Raw genomic sequence first — 24,129 nt, 5'->3', positions numbered from 1 at the left:
TAATTGTATTCTTCAAAATATCACCTTTGTGTTCAGCAGAAGTAATAAACTCATACAGGTTTGGAACAACTTGAGGGGGAGTACATGCTAATTTTCATTTTTAGGTGAACTAAACCTTTACTAAATAAAACTATCATCTACTTGTATTAACCTCTATTAAGGACTTGTTTATTACAATTTAACCAGCAAAAGTTTTAGAATATGTGTCATGTACATGTATAAAACCTTCTTTTTGTTTTACTCTTAAATAATTTGTAGAAAACCAACTCTGTACAATCTCTTGTTATGAGACATGGCATTAATATCTTAACTTCCTACCTACGTAAAGTAAAAGTCATGCCAGTCACTTGTGACTTTGTGGATTTATCATGATCAAAAAGTCACAGTAATGGCAACATGCTCATCTGAATCATGAACCGTATATTTGATTAAAGTCAGTTCTTTAAGATGATTCATTTGAAATTAATTAAATCCCTATCGAAATGACTTTATCTGTCAAAACGCTAATGGCAATTGTTTTAAAAATTCACACTCTTCCATGCAATTGCAATGAAAGGGGACTGAAGAAGCATAGTCAACATGAATTCTGAGGTATATTGCAACAGAATAAATGCTGAAATGTAAAAAAAATCTATTTTTAAAAGACACATTTCAGAGTAGTAGCAATTTCTGATTTTGTGAATTAAAAAGATTGGACTTCAAGAATGATTGAGGAATCTATCGATCTAGTTCATAAAACCATGCTCAATAAATCATACATACTGATCTGGTGTGAACTGAACTAATCTGGTTTCTGAGTTCAGCTGAATTTGGTCACAGTGGTTAAGTTTGCAGCTCTCTGGAAAGTGATTTAATGGCCCAATTGGTTGTCTTCTGTTAGATTTTTGCTAGCAATTGCTGATCTCACCCTCTTTCTTTCTTTCTTTCTTTCACAAATATCCACAGCTATGAAAATTTCTTCCTGTCCTGTTCGCTCACCCACGGTGGGGTGGAACTATGTGCCCCCCAGCACACCAGTAAACAGGCTGTCAGCAAATATCTCTTCCACCTGGTAGTGTGGGACCAGAGGTGAGCCTGACGCCAATCCACACATGCTACACAGTCCCATGAATACAATCTCTTTGAGGTTAAAAAACAAAACAAATGGCCTAATGTTTGAACACGTTAGATCTTAGTTTGTTTACCTAGTACTTCAGATGTAAAAATTAAAAAATGGCTCCTCCATCTCTGCTTCCTGTGGCTGTTTTTGTACTCTGCCCCCTTCATTGTAGAGTTTTGTTATTGTTCTGTTATATTTCAGTAGACATTTATTTTCTCCATCCTGGTAAATCTATTTATGTACTTGTATGTAGGTGTGCATGTACTATTATAACTCCAGGTGTAGGTGTTTAAAAATGTTGCATTTATATTCTTGTTCTTAGTTTTAAGAGCAAACTAAGACATTTCTAGTTGGTTTTATGAGAATGCATTGCCATTTCAAAAACATGGTTGTGACTGGCATTATTTATTAATTTATCTTTTTCAATATATAGAGTTTGCTTCCCCGTCCAGATCAACCAGTTGCCAAGGGAGTCACAGCTGACTGTGATGCTATATGCCACCCCTCTACCGCCCCCTGGAAGTGCGGAGGAGAAGAGCAAGCAGAAACGCAGCATTGAAGCTCTGGGCTGGGTCACCATGCCTCTATTCAACTTTAGACAGTAAGCATGAATCTGTCTTTTTTATTTATTATTGTTGTTGGCTGACTCACATTTTGTGTGTTTTTGTCATTAACGATGAGTGCATGTTATACTGGAGGGCATGAAAACGGGCTCTTTAAGCACTAGAGTTCTGTTGATACTCACCTCCTACAGTAATTCAGTTGTGGTGTTCAGAACAGGCCGACTTCTGCCAGTCTAACGCGGCCTACAAACACCACACACACTAAAACAAGACACTTTTTTTTGTGTATATTCCAGTTCTTGAGAAATGGTGTATTTAGAAGTAGATAACAGTATGCAGTTAGTGGTGGGTGTTATGGCAAAAATAAAATCTTTTTTTCTTTTTATGGAATGAAAATGTTTTAAAGCACTCACGGTTTATTTCCTTCCAGTAGGTGTATTTAACACCAGCATTCAAGTAAGAAATAAAATAAAGAAATTTAAAAAAGTAACGTTACCTAGACTTCACTGAATGGCTTTAAAGGGATAGTTCACTTTAAAATGAAAATTGTCATCATATACTCGCCCTCAAGTTGTTTCAAACCTGTATGAATTTCTTTCTTCTGCTGATCACAAAGGAAGATATTTTGAAGAATGTCCTTAACCAAACAGTTAACTGGTCCCATTGACTGCCATAGTATTTTTTTTTTCCTGCTATGGAAGTCAATGGGACCAGTTAACTGTTTGGTTACTGACATTCTTCAAAATATCTTCCTTTGTAATCAGCAGAAGAAAGAAATTCATACAGGTTTGAAACAACTTGAGGGTGAGTATATTTCATGGTGAGTATATTAAACGAACGGAGTGTTTCTGTTCATTTAAGACTTAACCGCGTGTATTTTACGGTTTAAGCGCAATAAGACGCGAAAGATGAATTGGTTTACTACTCATTAACTGTTTGGCAAGCTTTGTGTGTATGCGCTAAGAAAAGATGTCAGAACAGCGTGCAAATAAAAGGTTTAACCAGCAGGGCTTTTTTAACTGGTAGTTAACATGATGTAAATGTATGTTGGGACTGAGGCGCCAGAACTGCAACTGATAGAATGCACTGTAGCACGGTACTATATTTCTCTAATTGCAGATTGTGGATTTTAATCGTTCACATTTTTATAGTTCACTATCAAAAATCGATAATGCACACCCTTAACAGAAGTAGAATTAATTTGAAGACACATTGCACACATTTTATGGTCACATGCAAGTCCAAATAAATAACTTTGTCATGCTTGAACATTTTCGTGCTTTTGACTTCAGGATCTTTGAACTGTAAAAAAAAAAAAAAAAACAGCCGGGCTTGCATAAGTTATCGATGTTGTCTTTTTTTTTAGGAAGGTTCACATGTTTGCTTAAAGATTTGTTTGCAGGGTCCATAGAACATTACTAGCAAAAATATTTACCAGTGCCTGTAAGATATAAACACGAAAATGTACTTGGTAGGTCAAGTATGCATGCATGTATTTATATACTCCATCTTTGTCCATATCCTGTTGTTGCTTGTTTTGTGCATTCATAAGCGGATGTTAGGTGTTTTCTGACCCTGCACCCTATTTTCCCTCTTCCTCAGTGTTCTGACGTGTGGGAGGAAGCTGCTGGGTCTCTGGCCTTCAACCCCCGGCAGTGGAAATGCTCGTTCCAGTACGCCCAACTTCAGCCAGCCAGACAGTGTCATCCTTCAGGTTTGGCCTTATTCTCAATTCAATGTGTAATCATACAGTAAACGGTTTCCTGCTTGTCCTGCTTCATTACAGATGACTCTCTCACCCACGTTCTCTGAAAACTCATTTACTCGCAACACTCCCTTTCCATACACTAGTTTTTCTCCCCCTATTTTTTTGATTGTTCTGTCCTTTATCCGGGAGGTTGCAGTGTGCCAAATAGGCCCTTATCAGACCTTAAGGATGAGGCTTCCTATTTAAAACAAACCCACCATCTAATTTTCAGGGTCATTCATGCATCCTCACAAAAGCTAACTATTGAGGACACATGCATGGACAACTTTAAGGTTTAAGATGTTTATAATTGGCAAGCAGTACATTTTTGAAGGCATTCTTTTGTATGCTTAGAATATATATATATATATATATATATATATATATATATATATATATATATATATATATATATATAGATAGTATAATAAAGGTAAATTCTGTGCTTGGCTCATAACTTTGGCAGTAATAGGGTCAGGCCAGTGTGCTAGTGGAAATGTAGAAAGGAACTGTCCCGCTCCTAAAAGTAGGTCAGGTAGCTCTGCAGAAAGAGAGCGAGGGAGGGAGAGAGAGAGAGGGAAAGATGGATACAGATGTTTTATATGCATCTAAATAACCCCAGGCTAAATTAAATGCTCAGGAAATAGTCTGACAACACAACTAGACATTATATCTATGTTATTTTGCAACATCAAAATCATAAAGAGTCAAGATATCACAGTTAGTAACCATTTACATATTACTTTGATAATGTAACAAACTTATTAGTGCATGTAATATTGGAGGGCATGAAAACAGGCTCTTTAAACACTAGAGTTCTGTTGATACTCACCTCCTACAGTAAACCATATGTGGCGTTTGGAACAGGCCAACTTCTGCAAGTCTAACGCAGCCTTTAAACCCCACACACACACTCAAATGAGTGCTTTTAAAAAAAAAAAGTGTATTGTGGTCCCTGAGCAGAATTGGTGCATTGAAAGTAGATTACTGTATCTAAAGCTGAGTAAATACCGAAGTAGAATGAATCAAGACTCATTGAACACTCATTTAATGGTCAAATGCAAATAACTTCAAATATAGATAATGTCACTTAAATATTTTAACGCTTTTGACTTCCATCTTCAGGAAGTACATAAGTTATTGATATATCCTAAAGCAAACATGTGAACCTTTCCAAGAATTAGACTGTTTGCAGGATCCATAACTTTGGCAGTAAAAGGGTTGGGCCAATCTGCTAGTGGAAATATAGGAATTAAGTACTATGAACTGTAAAATTGGCTGCATCTGAAGTCGCATACTTGGAAGGTGAAAAAAAATGTTGACAAAAGTAGTGTCAAAATTCACAGTACTCATCTGCTTTTTATTTTTATATATATATAAGTTTTTGAAAGTCTACATTTATTTGATAAATACAGTAACAATTGTGAAATTAAAATTTAATATATTTTAGAATGCAATTTATTCCTTTGATGGCAAAGGTGAATTTTCAGCAACATTACTCCAGACTTCTGTTTCACATAACCGTTTAGAAATCTTTTTAATATGATGATTTGGTGCTCAAGAAACCTTTTTTTTTTAAATTAATGTTGTAAACTGGGTGGGCTGCTTAATAATGTTTGAATGGAAATAACTGTTTATTTGAAATGGTAAAGACAATTAAATTGTTACAAAAGATTTGTCGCTTTTGGTCAATTGAATGCATATTTGCTGAATAAAAAGACGAATCCCAGACTTTTGAACGATGAGTAGACAATACATGGCACTGTAGCTTAAGCCGAAGTACAGGAAACAATTTATTAAGCGCACACACATACATAAAATCATCACAAACACCTGAGACATGTTAATCCCAGACAACCCTCTGCCCTTGAGTCACCACTTCCTCCACATGCATTAATATCCTCTAACACATTCAGACGTGACATTTCACCGCCGCTCTGTAAACAGCACTCCCCGCTGGTATTGTTCTGAATCTGTGTGGTAAATCACATGTGCGCATAGTTTTTCTCTTCACTCTGTCCGGGCCTCTGTGAAATTCCCACCCTCCGCACAGGCCTCCAACTATACAATCCCTGTTCTTCTTTCTGCAATCTCAGGGTGCCAAGCCAGCCCATAGCCGTGCCAATAGGGCTCTTTTGTGCCCGCATGGCTTTGTCTAAGGGCAGTGGGCTGTGCAGTTTAAACTGGGAGCGAAGCCTGGTCCTGGGCCTATTCAGTAGGTTCTGCCCCTCATTAAGGTGCTGGGGTTATTCAGTGCATTTGAGGTGGCAGATTTCCCTCAGTAAGTCCCTGCAATCTGCCCCGTTAAACCGCCCCACAGCCAAGATGCATCTGGGGCTGACGACACATCTGGGGCTCGTTAAAACTGCCTAACGTGCGCTCGCTCCCTTTAGATTCTCTCCTTGTCCTATCCGCTGATGCTTTTCTCTCGCTCTTCTCTGACCCCATTTTTCACATTCTTTCTATTCAATTCACACTGTTCTTTGAAATTCTTAGTGGTTCAATATATTCATGCCAAACCACCTCCTTTATTAATTGACAAGACTTTTACAAGCAATTAATATAGCAAGCTACTGACTGGGTTTATAAATGGGCATAAACTGCAATGCATATAAGGGGGAAGAGACGGACCACTTGTGGTAATATTAACAGGGGAAATTTATTTTTCACTTATCTTTTAATATTATCATTTGTTTATAATAATCGGCAGATTTTTAGCGTTTTGCCTTTAAATTTTTTTTTGATTTAGACTTGGTTTTTGACTCCAAGACAATAATCGAAGGCCTGATATTTTGAAGCTGATATGTACCTCTTGTACTTGTATTGTAATAAACTATTTATTTTTATTTTACATGATGATTTAAATTGTTTAATTTAGCTAACTTTATACAACATCCTAAAATTAAACAAAGGCAGCCTTGGCAAACTTCAAGAAAGTCTTTTAGTATATATTCATAACGCCATAACATTTTCGACTTTACTGTTTGCCAGAATCTAGTCAAAGTGATGCACCCCTACATCTTGTTTGTTTGGTTATCTGATTCAAGGAAAATGTATAACATTTTGGATTTTATTGCTGATTTGAATATCATTGAAGCAAAATCTTGACAGACAAATGCGTTGTCTGCCCTAAATAAGTTTATTTGCCTGATTTGAAAATAGCTACCCAGGGGTTGTACCAAGATGGCTGCCGAGTGAACAGACTTGCCTCAAGCAGGGAAACATTTGGTGCGAAGGTCATGAAATGGATGAAGGGCTTCGGTATTCATTATTGTGCTGTGTTCTGTTCTGCTGATGGATGAAGTGTGATGCTGAGAAGCATATGGCAATAATAATTGGACTGATTTTAACCCGGACTGAGAAGTGTGAAAACATACCCACAGTCCCTATCATTTAAAGCTTTTTTTTTTTTTTTCATTGTTATTGTTTCTTGATTTAAAATATCTTTTTTACACTGAGGTTAAGACATAATGAAACCACAACCACATGGACCCAGTGTATGTTGGATCTATTCAGTTAACATTTAGTGTTAGTGGTATTTAACTTGGCATGTTTATTGTGAAGGCCTCAGCTGTTCATGGTGCGGTTATCCTTGCTTTCAGCACTCCTGTTAACTAATGCCAGCCGTGAACTTTAGGGTTTGCTTTGGATCATAAACCTTTCACTCTTGTCCCATCTTTAACCATGAGCTGGAGAATTTTACCTGTGATTTGCGCTTTGTTTTCTTTATCCCTAACCCTTCCATGAACATTATAATGGGTATCTATTAGGGCTGTTAAATGGCAAATATTCAAGAAATACTCTCAATTTTCTTATGACTATGCAACATTTGTGACTATCATGATAATCTCAATGGGCCTTTCTAAAATTGTGTCATTCGTTTAGACCTTTTGTCTTGGAAGTTTGGTCTATTCTGAGTTGTTTCTATAGATCCAGAAGCAAAAATGTTAGTCCAACACATTTCTGTGAATCCATTCATACTGACTGTTTCCATGATTCATTTCAATAATAAATTTGTGCCACCGTTCAAAATGTTCACGGTCCCTGCATGATATTTTTCTTTTCATAAAACTGTGCACGCTAATGTTTTCTAAAATATATAGAAGTAATTATATTAGTGTATTTAAATGCATTAAATAAAAGAATGAATTTTGTTACTAGTTTTAACAGTTTATTTTATTTCAAGTAACATAGAAAAAATAATAAAATGTAAACTTTTTGAATCTTATTGGCCATGTTTGAAGACATGGTTTTTTATTTTTAACCAAAGTGCTGAAAAATATTGATCTATATTTGGACGGGGCAAAAAAAGATAAAATGTATGCGTTTTGTCTGAGCAATCCTGTAAAGAGTCAAATGAAGAGATAGTTTTGCCAATAGTTTTCATTTCAGCCTAATAACTCTTTACTTTTGACCGTTCTCCTAGGTGCTTTTACACCCTCCATTGTTAAACAGTGGCTCATTTTCAACAACTCTCCTTGTCTATTCAGGTGGACTTTCCCACTTCTTCTTTCGAAGTACGCTTCAGCACCCCCGCTCCTGCAGAGTTCAGCCCCCAGTACGAGTTCTCCCGCCTGGACCAGGTCAGCCAGAGGCAGCTACAGGATGTCTTGCACAAGAAGTCCCTTTTCTGGTGAGTTGGCTCTGATTATCCTAAAGCAAATGCTGCATCCTGATCTAATAATTTTTTACTGCATTGTTCCAGATTTTTCCTTCTCATAGCACCCAAATGCTCCATATACCTTGTAATACTTACCTTAACTAACACTGCGTATCTCTTATTGAATTATGACAATATTGCCCCTTTTCTACCAACACGGTGCTGGTGTCAGAGCCAATCTGTAACCGTTCCTTGAATTTTCACAAAATTCTGGGCTGGAAACATAAACTCTGCACCAGCGAGTTAAAAGAAAATTGAGATTTCTCTCCTTCCAATTGACGTCTATGTAGCTACCACTTTAACACTTCAAAGAGTTCATAAAAGATTGTACAACTGATTCATATAAAGCAGAGAACATGGACTAAACTGCTTAATATGACGAACAGATTGAATTGAGGCTTTTATTCGCATTGGGCTGGTTCTGATTTAGTATTCCCTGAAAACCAGTAATATTTTTGGTGAAAATGTAACAGCTTCATGGTACTTGGGTTAAACATAATTTACATCTCATTTAATTGTTCAAGCTCAGTCTTGTTACTGCAACACATTTACACTTACACATTTAAACTGCTTTGGTTGGTAACCACAAAAGAGAATGCAGTGGGTTGATGTACAGGAGAAGGATGGTTTAAGTGTAGCTGCAACCACAAAAACCAACTCGTGCTAATTCAGATTCCGCTGTCGTTACTAGTCATTCATATTTTAGTGACGCGCTCATTTGAGAGCGGAAAAGGGATTTCATGCGGCATGTCTACATTGGAACCGAGGTTACACAAGCTCAGAGGTATGTTGCGGAGCTGATCAGACACAAGAGAAAGGATGAAACAGACTGCTGTAGCATTCGGTGTCAGATCGTTCCTTGTTTCCGGGAGGGATAAAACGCAACATTGCCTAGTGCTGTTTGTCCTCTGTGTCCCTGTCTGCTTCCCCCATCTCATCCCTTCGTTCAAATGACCGTGGGAGGAATAGCGGCGTTCATGTCGAGTTCAAAGGTCTGGGTGTGAGAACAGTGCCTGGTGGTGGGGAGGGTGAGGAGAACAGGAAATGGAACAAGCGCACACTGAATTAAATATATTATATAAACTCGTATTTAAAATATAGCATAATTTCTTTATTATATGTATGTAATATACTGTTCAAATGTTTGGGGCAAATACATTTGAAGTAATTTATACTTTTGTTAATAGTTTTATCCATTAAATTTGAAAAATGTCTCAATGTTAGTCACTTTTGATCAATGTTACAAAAGATTTTAAATGAATGCTCAAAGAATCCTGAAAATAATTATCATAGTTTCCACAAAAATATTAAGCGGCACTCTGTTGTCTGATTGAATATGAGGACATATCTGGTGCTCAGCAGGGCTTGGTGCTCTACAGTGTTCACTGTTACTGTCAGCTTTAGACAGCTGATGTGGATCTCCTCCCCAGCTGGCCCTGTTCCTCCTCTCCTTCTCTCTCAGCTGTTTTTCCTCTGTGGAGCTCAGAAACATTTGCTGCAGAGACAGACTCTTAGCAACAGTTTAAAACATGGAGCCACACCGGACTGGAAATATTCAGTCATAAATTGTCTCCAGCTCTCGGTTCAAAGGTGCGTTTGAGCCGAGTGTAAAGTCTAACTCTCTGCTAACACAAGCCAGATCATAATGTTTCAACTATTTTCTCTTTTTTCATGCAGTTTTTTCGATTTTAGAATTGTTTGCTCCAATTACTAATGCTCATTTTTTGGGTTAGGGGTTTTCAAAATACCCTTCCTGGTACAGATATGATTTATACCACAAAATGTTAATCTTTTTGTACGCCTTTAGACTTAGACTTTTGATTTTCATCAGTTCATGAATGATGAAAGGGGCAAAAATGAAAAAATCCCAGAAACCTAAACTACCATTCAAAAGTTGTTTTAAAGGTCTCTTATGCTCACCAAGGCTGCATTTATTTTATCAAAAATACAGTAAAAGCAGTAAAATTGTGAAATATTACAAATAGTTCTATTTTAAAATGAACTACCCTGTGATAGTTAAGCTGAACTTTCAGCATTTCTTCAGGGAATGATCCTTCAGGAATCATTCATCATACTGATTTGTTGTTCAAGAAACATTGTGTTAGTATCAATGTTGAAAACATTTGTGCTGTTTAACATTTTTGTGGAAACTGATTTTTCAGGATTCTTTGATGGATCGAAATAAAAAGCAGAATTTATTTGAAATTGTAAAGACTTGAAGAGTGGCAGAAATAGTTTAACCTTTTAAAACCGTTAAAAAAAAATTAATTTCTTTTTTTTTAAACACTTTTGAACGGTAGTGTACTTTGAAAGACTGACTTGAGACTTGTATAGGGAGCACGTTATTATAGAAACTTGTAAGCAACCAGCTCTCCGTAAACAACCACCCAGAACACCTTAGCAACTGCATAGTAACATGCTAGAACATTCAGAACACCCTGACAACCACTGACAACAAAACAACCTCACAGTGGAATGTCTGAAATGGGCAAGCGCAACCCACAGTTTCTTCACAAACTGTAGATCTAGATGCATGTCTTGTTGCACAATGTTTTTTTTTTGTTGTTGTTTTTTTTGCAGCAGGAACAGTTTATTAAATTTAGCTTTAGTGCACAGCCATTTGGTTGTCCTTTTCTTTACCGATTGATTTTTAGAAGTGCCTCAGGGTTGCTTTGGGCAGCTGCAGCCTGGAATCAATACTCCTCAAGCCTCTTGTGAATTGTGGGATATGTAGGATATGTAGTCTTCTAATGACAGTCATGCTTGCATGTTGAAGAGCGTGGGTGTGACTGTATGAAGAGTAACCCTTCCCCCAGTATATTGAGCTGTCTGATGACTGGCCCAGCAGGCGCAGAGGTAATTTGATCGGGGGTTCCTGCCCTACGGCTGTCATCCCTAGAGGGAGAAGCCACTCCCCAACACGAATTCATAAGCCAGCAGAAAAACATGGTAGCTAAACATTGCTGGTTAAGTGGGTATGTTAAACAAATTACATACAACAAGAGATGTGATAAGCAGCATGAAGGACCTTGACAGATCATTATAAAGGTGTTTTTAAGCATGGATTGTGTGCTGATTATTATTTGTACAGGCTATAGCTAGTTGTCAGAACTATTTTCATGAATATTTAAATGCATAGAGGGGACTGTTTACCTTTTAACTAGAGCCTTTTGGAGTGTTTACCTCCAGACTTAGACCTCAGGGTTTGGTACATCAGTGTAGAAGTAGGCATGCGTCATAAATTACCAGGAGATTTAGTGTGGTTATTTTCTCTCCTTTACTGCAGTGAGAGCCCACGCAGAGACCCCTTCCTGGAGATGCTACTGTCTTAATTGCTGTATTAGCAGCATCTTCATTTTGTCTAGATGGGAAGTTTGCACATATTTGAACTTTATCAGATTGGCGACTCGTGTTTTTTTTTTACTGATAGCATAGCATATAGATGGCGAGTTAAAAACCTTTTAGAGGTGCTTCTGATTTTTATAAAAACAAATCCCTCATAATTGAACTACCATTCAAACGCATGTCTAAGAATTTTCAAATGTTTTTGAAAGTCTTTTATGCTCAGTCACTAAGGCTGCATTTATTTGCTCACTGTTAATCTTTATCAGATTGGGTTATTGTGTTTTTGGACTTAACATGTATGACAGTTTGCCAACCTTTTTGAGATTAGTTGTAGAAGTGAGGTGTAAACTATGGCTGCTTGTCTGGAAACAACATTAAAGTCTTCCAGCATAGCACTGCAATTTTTGCAGTATTTTTAAGCTCTTATGTGTGTCTAACTGGATGGATGGATTTATTGCATGCATTGATGGATGGATTGCATGCATGGATTGGATGGATGGATTGGATGCATGAATGATGCGTGTTATGCATGTTATGTTAATATTCATAGATAATATAATAAGTTTGTTGGTGCTGTGCAGTTTGTCTACCGTTTGTGCCAACATAAATCGACAAATTATGTTTTCATAAAAAGTCACACTAAATATCTTGTTTGGTTCTTTTATCTAGGTTGTCTCCGGAGGACCGGCGCCTGTTGTGGGAGAAGCGTTATTTCTGCCATGCGGAAGCCAGTCGTCTGCCTCTGGTCCTGGCCAGCGCACCCAGCTGGGAGTGGGCATGCCTGCCTGACATCTACGCCCTGCTCCGCCAGTGGGAATGCATGAACCACCTGGATGCCCTAGGCCTGCTGAATGCCACGTGAGTGTTATGGTAACCATGGCAACTGCTTGCTCCGTTGTTTAGCTGCAGGCTAAGCAGAGCTTGACTGTCCTTCGACGGCTGGCAGTCGGGCTGATTTGAGTAGACCATAAAGAATTGACCTTTTGAGATTTGTCCAGCAGAGCACATGTGGAGCGCAGATAGCTTTCGACATTTACTGACATGATTTAAAAGCTTTATTAGTGTTAAATGAAATCGGCTCAACCAAGAGCCACCAGGTCTGATCTACCAGCTCCAACTAGGTTGACCAAGATGGTTCACCAGGTTAACTTTAACCTAATCGGCTGGTAGCCCATCTGATCAACCACCTAAACCAGCTTGGACTGTAAATGACTGCACCTGTATATATTTTATCCTGTCATATTATATCAGTTTATAGTTATTATCAGTTTATTTTATTCATGTTAATACATAGTTTGGACTTTTGTAATGCTTCATAGTGCAGTTTATTGCACCACCTTTTCATTTTTTTGGTTTAACATCCCCTTTAAACCAGGTTTCCAGATCAGGAGTGCAGGCGGACGGCTGTACAGTGGATGGACTCCATCTCTGATCCTGAGCTTTTGGACTTCCTTCCTCAGTTAGTGCAGGTAACGAAGGCCTTGTATCCAACTTCCTCCTTTCATGCTCTATTCCCTCCTTTCCCATTGACCTTGATCTGTTTATATCCTACCTGTTTGTCTTTTTACCTTCCGTCCTTTTTGTTCTCTCACCCTGATTTCTCCCTCCCCATCTAACAAATTGCTCTCCAACTCTTTCCCTTTGTGCAGGCGCTGAAGTACGAGTGTTATCTGGACAGTCACCTTGTGCGTTTTCTGCTGAGGAGGGCTATCGGGGATGTGCGCATAGCTCACTACCTCTTCTGGTGTGTCCTCTACTCTCAGATTATACTTAGAATCGGTGCGCATGTATTATAGAGCACATAGTATGAGGCAGCATGACCTGATTTCTCAGTATGTCACATTTAGGTTTGTCAGAGTTAAAAGGTTAGATCACCCAAAAATGACATTTCTGCCATTAATTACTCACCCTCATGTCGTTCCAAACGCATAAGACCTTCGTTCATCTTTGGAACCCAAATTAAGATTATTTTAGATGAATTACAAGAGCTTTCTGACCTCCCCATAGACTGCAATGTTATCACTTTCAAGACCTAGAATTGTAGTAAAGAGATTGTGGAAATAATCTGACTACAGTGATTCAACCTTAATGATGTGAAACGACAATACTTTACTTGAATTTTTTTACACACACGCACGCGCACACACACAGTTACTTTATTCCACAATTTTAACATTCTTCCATGTCAGTCTCTGAGGCTGTTCACATGAGCACCACTACACGTGTGATCAAGTCGTAAAAAAAAAAAAAAAATTGAACTCAAAGTATTCTCATCACTTCATAACATTAAGGCTGAACCACTATTCATATGGACTATTTCAACGATGTCTTTACCACTTTCAAGGGCCAGAAAGGTAGTAATTACGCTGCAGTCTATGGGTGTCGGAAACAGCTCGGATTACATCAAAAAATACCTTCGTTCATCTTCGGAACACAAATTAAGATCTTACGGTTACGGAACGACATGAGGTTGAGTGTTTTTGGGTGAACTAACCCTTTAAACTGATGCACTTGTGTGAGATTTGAATCTTTGACCTTGAATGCTTGATACTTTGATAATCTACATGTGCATGACTTTAGTGTATACACTGTATCACATTGATTGCATGTGTATAAAATTAGCTAACAGCTCCACCTGCTGTACAAATGCAGTAATTTTCTTTCTTAGAGCAGTCAAAAGCCTTTAGGAATGCGGTTACATTTTACTCCTAAAATTAAAAGGAAAAAAATTACCATTCTCCATAAATTTAATTAAAAAAATATTATATTTTTTGAATTAAAAATAAAGATTTTTGCAATGTGACATTATTTTAAAAACAATTAAACTAAGAATGTGTATGTTGCTTTATTACAGAATAAGCCTACCTTACATTTAAATATTTTATAGAAGGTTTATAAAATATATTTACATAATTTTAGTATTTGTTGCAGTGCCTTTTAATTAAAAATAGTTTTGTTTTCATTACATTTAAAAAAAGTTTGACTAAAGGGAAACTTACTTGTATGTTTACGATATACACATTTATTCAAAATGTTTCTGCTGTCTTTTTAATGAAGTTATTATAATTAATATTTTTACCAACATTTTTTTTTTAAACAAAGTTTTGCTAAAACAATTACTGTATTAAAGTAATAAAGAACCATCATTTAAAAACTAGGACAATACTAAATGCATTACTGTAAAGAGAATTGTGTGCTTAAGTGCTAAAAAAATATTGTCACAATGTAAAACTTTCTAAAGCTTCCTAATAGTCCATTTAAATGTCGTATTGCTAATGAAAATCATATTTTGTGCTCAAATATAAACATTGTACTAACAAAGATCTGTCTAATGAAATTTATATAAAATGCCTTCAAAAGGAAATGAATTGATCTAAGGGTGTTTGGAGCATCAGTTAAAATACACTACTCTTCTTTTGTCTCTTTGTAGGTTGCTGAAAGATACTCTTCAGGACTCTCAGTTTAGCGTGAGGTATCAGTATCTGCTGGGGGCTCTTCTCTGCTGCTCCGGTCGAGGTTTAAGGGAAGAGTTTGATCGGCAAGGCTGGCTGGTCAACATTCTGGCTAAACTAGCCCAGAGGGTCAGAGACGCCTCCCCTTCATCCAGACAGGTCAGCTTCACAGGTCCTCGTTTACTCCTGCTATTTACATCTGTTTCACAAGGGCCAATCAGTGCCGGTTTCTAATGAGAACAATTATGACCATACAAAAATAATTAGCTAAAAAGAGCTGGGTTTTAAATTTCTCTTTTAGTTCTTTAAAGCTAAAAATAGTGAATAAGTCTGTGCCAAAGACCGATTGTTGATCCCTAAGGGGCATTTTGGCATTCTCCAGACCGTCTGGTCCGCACACTAATCGTGGTGTGTCTGGTTTTCAGGCTATTCTCCGTGAGGGGCTAGATGAGGTCAAAGAGTTCTTCTGTTTGAACAACAGTTGTCGACTTCCTCTGAACCCAGGCCTGCTTGTCAAGGGCATCAACATACAGGTAATTACAGAATGTGTCTTTTATATCAAGCATTTTTAAGTCATTATTCTTGTCAAGATGTAAGAAACAAAACATGTCTTTCATTCTCTTCATGTAGTCTTGCTCCTACTTCAACTCTAATGCAGTGCCCCTCAAGCTCTCGTTCCAGAACCAGGATCCTCTGGGAGACCACATTAACGTCATCTTTAAGGTACCACCTTCACGTGTCTGTGCATTACCGATCAGCGCTTCTGCATTGCATCACTTTTTCAGGTGATGTCTTGGTCGTTTATGGTTGTGTGTGTTCTCACTCAGGCTGGAGATGACCTGCGGCAAGACATGCTGACGCTGCAGATCATTCGGATCATGAATAAGATCTGGATCCAGGAGGGGCTTGATATGAGGATGGTCATCTTCCGCTGCTTCTCTACGGGACGGGGCAGAGGTACATCCATCCTTCAGCGTTAACACTTCTGTTTATGAACTCATCAGTGTCTGAAATTCACTACAGTCTTTTCCCACCTAGAATTCATTTTCAGGGCCATTTTCTTTTTTTAACCACATGGAAACGCTATGTACATTTTGTGACAAGTTACCTCTCCCTCACTTTTTCAATACCTGGAGCAAGTCAGCTTTTATATACATTTAAACATCACCCTCAGGGGCATGTTTTATATATTATTTTTTTTTAAATGTCAAAATAAAAATGCTCAAGATTTAGAAGTTTCTTAGTCACTTTTGTGACATTCCTTCCCCCCAAACCCCCACCATTGATGCCACTGTATAGACTTGATCTAAACCGTATTATGATTATATAAAATGTGAATTTGTATAAAATGTGAATTTCTGAGGAATGGAAGTACTTTCATAACCCCTCATTTCCCTTGTGTAGGGATGGTAGAGATGATTCCAAGTGCAGAAACCCTGAGGAAGATCCAGGTTGAGCATGGAGTAACTGGTTCCTTTAAGGACCGGACTTTGGCGGACTGGCTGCAGAAACACAACCCGACTGAAGAGGAGTATGAAAAGGTACTGTATAATATATAAATTTGCTCAAGCAGATGGTATGTGTGAAATGTGAATCCATAGCTGCTTTAGTTGCATTGGGTTGCATCATGTTTCTTATTTTGCCTGCCCTAAAAATATGAAAATGTATTGAGAGATTTGGCGATTCAATCCGTTGGTGTCTCAAAGTGGTTTGTTAAAAACAAATTCTGTTTGTTGCTTTATCACAGGCGGTGGAAAACTTCATCTATTCGTGTGCAGGTTGTTGTGTGGCCACATACATTCTAGGCATATGTGACCGCCACAACGACAACATCATGCTGAAGACCAGTGGACACATGTTCCATATTGACTTCGGCAAGTTCCTGGGGCATGCACAGATGTTTGGCAACATCAAACGGTAGGAACACCAAAAGTTCCTGTACCTCACATTTTGATCACTGCAACTGTTGTCTTTCAGAACAGTGTAGAACTGAGTTACTACAACCTCTTTCACATTCTTCTTTCTTACAGCGACCGGGCTCCTTTCGTGTTTACGTCTGACATGGCATATGTCATCAATGGAGGTGACAAGCCATCTAGCCGCTTCCATGATTTTGTGGACTTGTGCTGTGAGGCCTACAATCTCATTAGGAAACACGCACATCTGTTTCTTAACCTGCTTGGCCTGGTGAGTTCCCAGATAGCTCCACATACTGGTGTTTCCCACCTTTTATTTTAGTTGAATACTTTACCTGAACTCTGAATGCAATGTTCTCTGGCTTGCTTTATCGTTTGCCTGTTATTTGAATCCGTTGTATTCTTCTGGTCTAACAATGAAATGCACTTAGTAACCCCTGTGTGTTTGTATGCAGATGCTGTCCAGTGGGATACCAGAGCTGTCGGATGTGGATGATCTGAAATATGTCTATGATGCTATGAGACCACATGAATCAGAAGCAGATGCCACCATGCACTTCACCAGGTGAGAGCTTACAAGTTATTGCCATTGTCCTTTGAATCCATTTGTCTTGTATAGCCTTCATCTTAAACTTTGTCCCCTCTTCTAGGCTGATCGAGTCAAGTCTTGGCAGTGTGGCTACCAAACTCAACTTCTTCATCCATAACCTGGCCCAAATGAAGTTTGCATCCTCTGAGGAGCGTCCCGTTCTATCATTTGCTCCACGCGTCTACACTCTTAAGAGTGACGGTGTCATTCGGAGCCTGTTTGTTTGCAGACACATCAAAACCTTTACTCCAAGCAAAGGCTACGTAAGTACTGCATTTAAATTTAGCCCAAATGCATTTTAGAGTTCATTTATGATTTCTACAGATCTTCATGTTCACTTATTTACGCCTTCATGCAGTCTTATGTTGTAAAAGTGGAGCGGGAAGGTCAACCGGGGACAACTACTTTAGTCCAGAGGACTTTCGAGGAGTTCCATGAACTTCACAGTAAACTGCAGCTCATCTTCCCTTCCTCAAAACTACCCAGGTACAATTTTAAAACCTGACAGAAATGTGAATGACATGAAATCAAAAGCTGAATACACATCATAGACCTTGAGTGATTTGAAAAACTACTGACTGTAGTGGGAACTAATGCAGATTTCTGTTATCAGTGGATATATTTAGTTTGAAATCTGCGATAAGTTATGAAAGCTGGTCGTAGTACATTTTCTTCTCTGCACTGCTAGTATAAATGTATCAAGCGACGTTTTGATCAACTCAATTTCTATCGCAAAAAAATAAAGCTCCTCAGAGTGGTGTACAGGACCCTGATCACCCCTTTGGGATGTATTTTGTGTTAACATATGCCATATGTTGTAGTGCTCTTCATTTAATTTCACACCCCTCACAATGTAATGTTCTCACAGCTTCCCCAGCCGCTTTGTGATTGGTCGGTCTCGAGGAGAGGCCCTGGCAGACAGAAGGAAAGAGGAGTTAAATGGATATGTTTGGCATTTGATCCATGCAGCTCAAGAGGTGGCACAGGTAACCTTTAACCCACTTTCATTATTGTTACACTAATCCCTGTACACTGATTCAAAACTTTGGGGGCGGTGTATATATTATATCTCAGATTAGCAAATTCTGTTTTTGCACTGCTGTTTGCAATTTTTTCTCTCTATGCATTTGATTTATTTTCTTGGAGTTTATTATCTTTGAATATAATAAAATGCAAGAACTGCTACTTAAAAAAACAAACCTTTGGGTGCGGTACATTTTATAAAAATTATGCTCACAAAGGCTGCATTTATTTGATCAAAAATACAGTAAAACAGTAATATTGTCAAATATATTAAGTTATTTTAAATAGTAAACACATTTTAAAGAGTAATTTATTCCTGTGATGGAAAGCTGAATGTGCAGCATCATTACTCCAGTCTTCAGTGTCACATGATCCTTCAAAAATCATTCTAATATACTGATTTGATGCTCAAGAAACATTTCTTTGGTTTAAAAAATGTGCTTAATATTTTTGTGGAAACGGATATATATTATTTTCCAGGATTCTTTGAATAGTTTTATTATTTCAAATAATTTTGTAATATTAAAAATGCCTTCATTCACTTTTGCTAAAATGAATTCATCCTTGCGTAATCTTACTGATTCCAAACTTTAAAACAGTAGTAGTTGAAAATAAAAACTTTTATAATGTTAAATGCATGTTTACATTCCCTAACCACACCACTATTATTTTATTTCCTGAATAATAATAGTAAATAGAAATGTGGGCAGCTTGCAGTAATTGATGTTAGTGGTTTCAGTTTCACTGGCAAGTTTCTTGGAAATCAGCCATGTTCTGTGAGACCGTCCACCCACAGGCCTGTTGACGGCCAGACCGTGCACGCTTTCACACTTCCTGTCCTGTACTGTACTTAGGGTGCATCTCAAGAATGTAACCAGATCGCATAGCATCCATACTATTGCTGTGACTGTACCTGGTTATGATTTAACTGCAGTTTACCCCCTCTTCTTTCAGTGTGATCTGATCTACACATTCTTTCACCCTCTGCCAAGAGACGAGCGGACAGGAAGTGTAGGAACTGTTGTTAATGCACTCCATAATAAACCAGCAGGTATATTTCTTTGCCTTATTTGTCTTCTACACACCCACATACCCTTCTTATGAATCCCTCTATTTACTCATGATTTTTTTATTTTATTCGATGGATTCAAAGTACATGCAGTTCATCCTGCAATCAAATCATCAGGAGTTGGTGTAAATAAAATTAATTTTTTGGCCAATCAGCTGCAGTCCGTGTGATTGTGACTAAGTGACACACCCAGTGCTTATCCAGGGGCTTATCTTTAACTTCTAGTGTAATATGGCTGCAATCACAATACTTTATACTGACTAATTTATTTGAGATTAAAAATTTGTCAATTGAATAAAAATGTATTTAATTGAGATTAATAATTTTTATTCAATTAACATTCTTGGTTTATTTGTTCTTAAGCTTTATACATCTAACAGTACCCTTAAAATTTGAAGTAAATATTTTTAAGATAATATTTTAATTAATATTCTTTTGGGTACAACAAATATTGTAAAATTTGGCTTTTAATATTGTCATTTTACAAATGATAATATTACAAATTTACAATTTAATTTTGCGAACAGCATGTCGTTTTTATAATATCTTGCCTTTTGCTCGCACAGTAAAAATGGGAGTTTATACATAAAAATTATACTGTATATCTGTCTTTTATAAGTAGGAAAGTAGTCCCTCGCAAGGGAAACATCTTATTTGCTGGTCTATGGAAAATAACCAGGCATTTGCATTTCTCTGTGGGGACAGCGACCAAAATGAAATCTGACTCCCCACCCCCCTCTGGCGCCGGGCCTGCATCAGACATTTTGTAAACACTTCCATAGATCAAACCCTGAGAGTTTATCACAACTAGTTAAATATTGAAAGAGTCATCATGAGTAAAAGCTGCACTGTGGCTGCCATAACATCTGGTGGGTTACCTTATCTGATTTGTGATAAAGGTCTCTGCTCAACAGGTTCCAGTCCTGTTTCAGCTCTGGACATCCAATTAGATTATTTACTTAATCCACCTCAAGTATACCTGGCACGCCAGATGCGTACACACACACCTTTCCACACTAAATTCAGTTCCTCCTCCTTCCCAGATGTGTCCTGGGCTCCTGTGCCCGGTACAGTGGCAGGTGAAGTGAAGCTCTCCATTCTGTACAAGAGCGACAAGCTTTTCATTATGGTGATGCACATCAGAGGCCTGGTGAGTGTCTGCCATTAATCATATGCACATAATGAACATACAAATGTTGAGTTGGCACTCACCGATGCGTTTTGAACTTTTCTTCAGCAACCTTTGCAGGAGGGAACCGATCCTGATCCATACGTCAAATTGTACCTCCTCCCAGACCCTCAGAAAACTAGCAAAAGAAAGACCAAGGCAGCCCGGCGAACCTGCAACCCCACTTACAATGAGATGGTGAGAAAACATCACTATTAGATGATACTATAACATCACTATTAGATTATACTATAGAGTGTAACAGTTGGGCTCCTAAAGTAAAACATCATTCATTTTCTACATGGTGGAAATGATTTTTAACGATAACTTGCAAACCTTTAAAGATAGACCATCAATTAACAACCTCAAAACTCACAGTAGGTGTATGTTTTTGTTGAAGAATGTGAAATGTCTTGTACCTTTTTTGTCAAATTTTTGTTTCAAATGTAGTTTTGATTTACCTTGTAGCTGGTTGGTTCGGTTCATGCCTTATAACTCTACAATTAAGTTTTTATGCCTATGAAAAAAAAAAGTATTTTTAAATGCTTCTGGAACCAAGGACATGGAAAAAGTGTGTGGGCACTGTTGCACTTTACTTTTCTGAATCTTCCTGAATGACATCCCTTTGTCTCTGTTTCAGCTGGTGTACGATAAGATCCCACGTGGTGATTTGCAGCAGAGAACCGTTCACCTGCGGGTTCTGAATGAAGGAGCATTCTGGGACAACACCCTGCTGGGTGAAACCATCATCCAATTGAAAGATCTCACCCCAGGCCATCGCATGGTGGACTGGCACCAGCTTGGCACTAGAGGCTCCGACATAAACCGTTAGCGCTTGTATGGATGCCCAGAAGTGAAGGACTTCACTTGTGTATTTCAGTGTGCATGTGTTGTGTCTGTCTTTGCTTATGGGTCGGGAGTTGGAGATGCCCAGCTGCTCAGAAGGCTGTTTCCCCCAGTGGGGGTTTGTGTTTGTAGATTCGGTGATGGAGTGTCATCACTTGATACTGTTCTGGTGGGGTACCGTGCACCATGTGAACCAGAAGCGGTTCTTGGTAACACTATGGGAAAAAAACCATTTGGTGACGCAAGGATTGGCAAAAAGAATATTTAAAGATGAAATGACTTCCATGCGCCATATTTTTTGGGGATTTCTGGAAAATTGCTGTCCATGAAACTTAAAAGCCCAATTTTGTTTTCTCGAGGATGCTAATGGAAATTTAAGTTATTTTCTTTTTAAGATGTTTCTCTATTGTGGCTCAATTTTGAGTTATGTTGTGTCTTGTGACATTTAGTTATGCCTCTTTGTATCAGATTTTGCAGATTTACCTAAAAATTAACAGTGAGGGCCGCTTTTGTACTGTTAAGTTGGGTAATTTCACATTGCCTGTGGCATTTACCTGATCATTAAAAAAGGGATGAACACTTGATAGTCTTAGGCTTGAAACCATGGTGGGATTAACTTGCATCATATAAGCACTGCAGTGGAAATGACACACAGAACAGAGTGAATGTAGATTTTTGATCATGTAAAATAGGTGGGTGCATAAACTAAAATATTAATTGCATGTACAGTATATTGAACAACAGAGACCAACCCTGAGGAATGTGGATTATTTCTTTACATAAACCACTAACATTTGTTTCTTTCTGAAATGATGGCACAACTTTTTATACAGAAAAGGCTTTCAAAGGGACATTTACTTCAGGGTCGATGATTTAACCTTAAAATATAAACACAACCTACACAAGGGAAATTCTATTTGAAAATAGTTGATTTGCATGCTGTAAAATTTGCTACTGGATAAATATTGCATTTTTGCATTTGTTTGTCAAGTACATTGACCTCATATTTTTCCAAGTTTTATTGGTTAATTTATTTTCCCCCTTTTTTTTCAAAGGGGGAGTGAAATTAAAACTTTAGACTGTAGTTCTGTCAGTATTTCCATTCCTCCTTTTTATGTAAAACTGCATGTAAATTAAATGCTAAATATACCACAGTAGATTTTTTTTTTTTTTTTTTCTGGGAAACTTATGCTTAAAGACTTTGCATTCCAATTTGCTTTACTTTGCACTCAGTTTGATTTGAGAAGAAATGCATTTGCTCACAGTAAGGTTGGAAGGGAAAATTAAGTAAATTGGAAATGACCCTAATCTGATTCTCATAAAATTGTCCAGTTTAACCAATCGGCATTGTTTAGTGTGTGTAAAATAATTAAATAGGAAAACTATGAAGTTTTTGAGAAAAATGCATAATGACAGGAACTGTTTTCAATCTTCATTGAATTCATATCTTTAAATCCATTACCTACAAGTTGAAAGTGCAACCCTGTATGTCGAGGTGCTCTAACAATCCAGTAGCCTTAAGCAAACGTGGATATGATTATCCAGGTCAATGTAGTCCCTGTTGTTCCATAGCTTTTTCTAACCAGACAAACCAGCTCAATTTCAGATATGAAGTACTTTTTTTTTTTTTTTTTTCAAGTATTGAACTCTTTCAAATGATGAATGATTGTGTGTTTGTTTTCCAAAGGGCACTACTGTGTGAGGTTTAACCTAATGGGAAATGCTTGTACGATTGCATGCAAACTCTACAATGGAAAACTGAGCGTTTTGTTTTTGAAAATCGTTTTGTTGTGACTGTGCAGAAAAGATTGGGTTTAAAGGTATAGAACTTTTATAACATCGGTGACCCTTATTTTAATAACTAAAGTGAATGTGAGTGTAAAATCAATAGGGTTGACATATGTAAATGCTGAGAATCTAATTTTGATGTGATTTATGGATTATAAATGGGCTTTATTCCATTTTTTTTTTCATTTCTAGAAAAATTGTTTCTCTTCTAATTTCAAACCATGTTTTTAAAAATTATTTGCACTTAATAAATGCACAAGGAAACTGACTTGAATACTGTTTCTTGGCTTAGCTACCAGTTTGCCTTTGTTGGACTACATAAACCTCTACAAAGAGGGTGTAATAATCAATGTTAAATGATGAAACTTGTGCAAGTCTTGTTTAGATGCACATTCACATGGATTCCATGTTGAATCTCAGTTGGGCACGACTGATCACAACAATCCGCTTTACTGAGACACTAGTGACTTTATCCCATATGCTGTTTTGTCTGCCATCACACTGAAGCAAGGATTACATCAGACTCGGGTTTATCATAAAGGCTTTAATTGCCTGTCTGAACGGTCCATGTTCTTCCACATTACTCATTATTCTGATACTCCAGAGAATTCTGATGACATTTCTCATTCATCCATGTTAATGTAACAAATTAAAACATTCCATTGAGATAAAGTTTAATTGGGACAATCTGGGAATAAAATTCAGTTCTTTTCACATCAAATAGATGGGAACACCTGAATAAATAAAGTACAGTCTTATAAATTAGACCAACTGTTTTTGGTTCCCTTTGTTTTGTTTTTTGACCAACTGTTTTTTGGGAACCCTGTGATATTGCTTTAATAAACACTGGCTTATGTGTCCAGA

The 24,129-nt window shown here is 37.6% G+C and overlaps 1 protein-coding gene across 1 annotated transcript in view; it reads left to right on the top strand.

The window, feature by feature from the left end:
* pik3c2b (phosphatidylinositol-4-phosphate 3-kinase, catalytic subunit type 2 beta) overlaps positions 1-23,535 on the top strand; it is a 41,030-nt gene extending 17,495 nt beyond the window's left edge. Inside the window, exons 12-33 of the mRNA XM_079598509.1 lie at positions 946-1,068; positions 1,533-1,700; positions 3,265-3,376; positions 7,900-8,042; positions 12,084-12,272; positions 12,790-12,883; positions 13,064-13,158; positions 14,845-15,025; positions 15,292-15,399; positions 15,497-15,589; positions 15,694-15,823; positions 16,271-16,407; positions 16,614-16,783; positions 16,897-17,053; positions 17,238-17,347; positions 17,433-17,634; positions 17,730-17,857; positions 18,240-18,357; positions 19,349-19,445; positions 20,507-20,613; positions 20,701-20,829; positions 21,272-23,535. Coding sequence (XP_079454635.1) covers positions 946-1,068; positions 1,533-1,700; positions 3,265-3,376; positions 7,900-8,042; positions 12,084-12,272; positions 12,790-12,883; positions 13,064-13,158; positions 14,845-15,025; positions 15,292-15,399; positions 15,497-15,589; positions 15,694-15,823; positions 16,271-16,407; positions 16,614-16,783; positions 16,897-17,053; positions 17,238-17,347; positions 17,433-17,634; positions 17,730-17,857; positions 18,240-18,357; positions 19,349-19,445; positions 20,507-20,613; positions 20,701-20,829; positions 21,272-21,463 — 2,983 coding nt within the window. The 3' untranslated portion in view covers positions 21,464-23,535. The remainder of the gene's footprint in view (positions 1-945; positions 1,069-1,532; positions 1,701-3,264; positions 3,377-7,899; positions 8,043-12,083; positions 12,273-12,789; positions 12,884-13,063; positions 13,159-14,844; positions 15,026-15,291; positions 15,400-15,496; positions 15,590-15,693; positions 15,824-16,270; positions 16,408-16,613; positions 16,784-16,896; positions 17,054-17,237; positions 17,348-17,432; positions 17,635-17,729; positions 17,858-18,239; positions 18,358-19,348; positions 19,446-20,506; positions 20,614-20,700; positions 20,830-21,271) is intronic.
* The last annotated feature ends 594 nt before the right edge of the window (positions 23,536-24,129 follow it).

Source organism: Phoxinus phoxinus (genome assembly GCF_949152265.1).
Source record: "Phoxinus phoxinus genome assembly, chromosome: 22".
NCBI lineage: Eukaryota > Metazoa > Chordata > Actinopteri > Cypriniformes > Leuciscidae > Phoxinus > Phoxinus phoxinus.
Note: the sequence above shows the minus strand (reverse complement) of the source record. Positions and strands in the feature narration are given on the sequence as shown.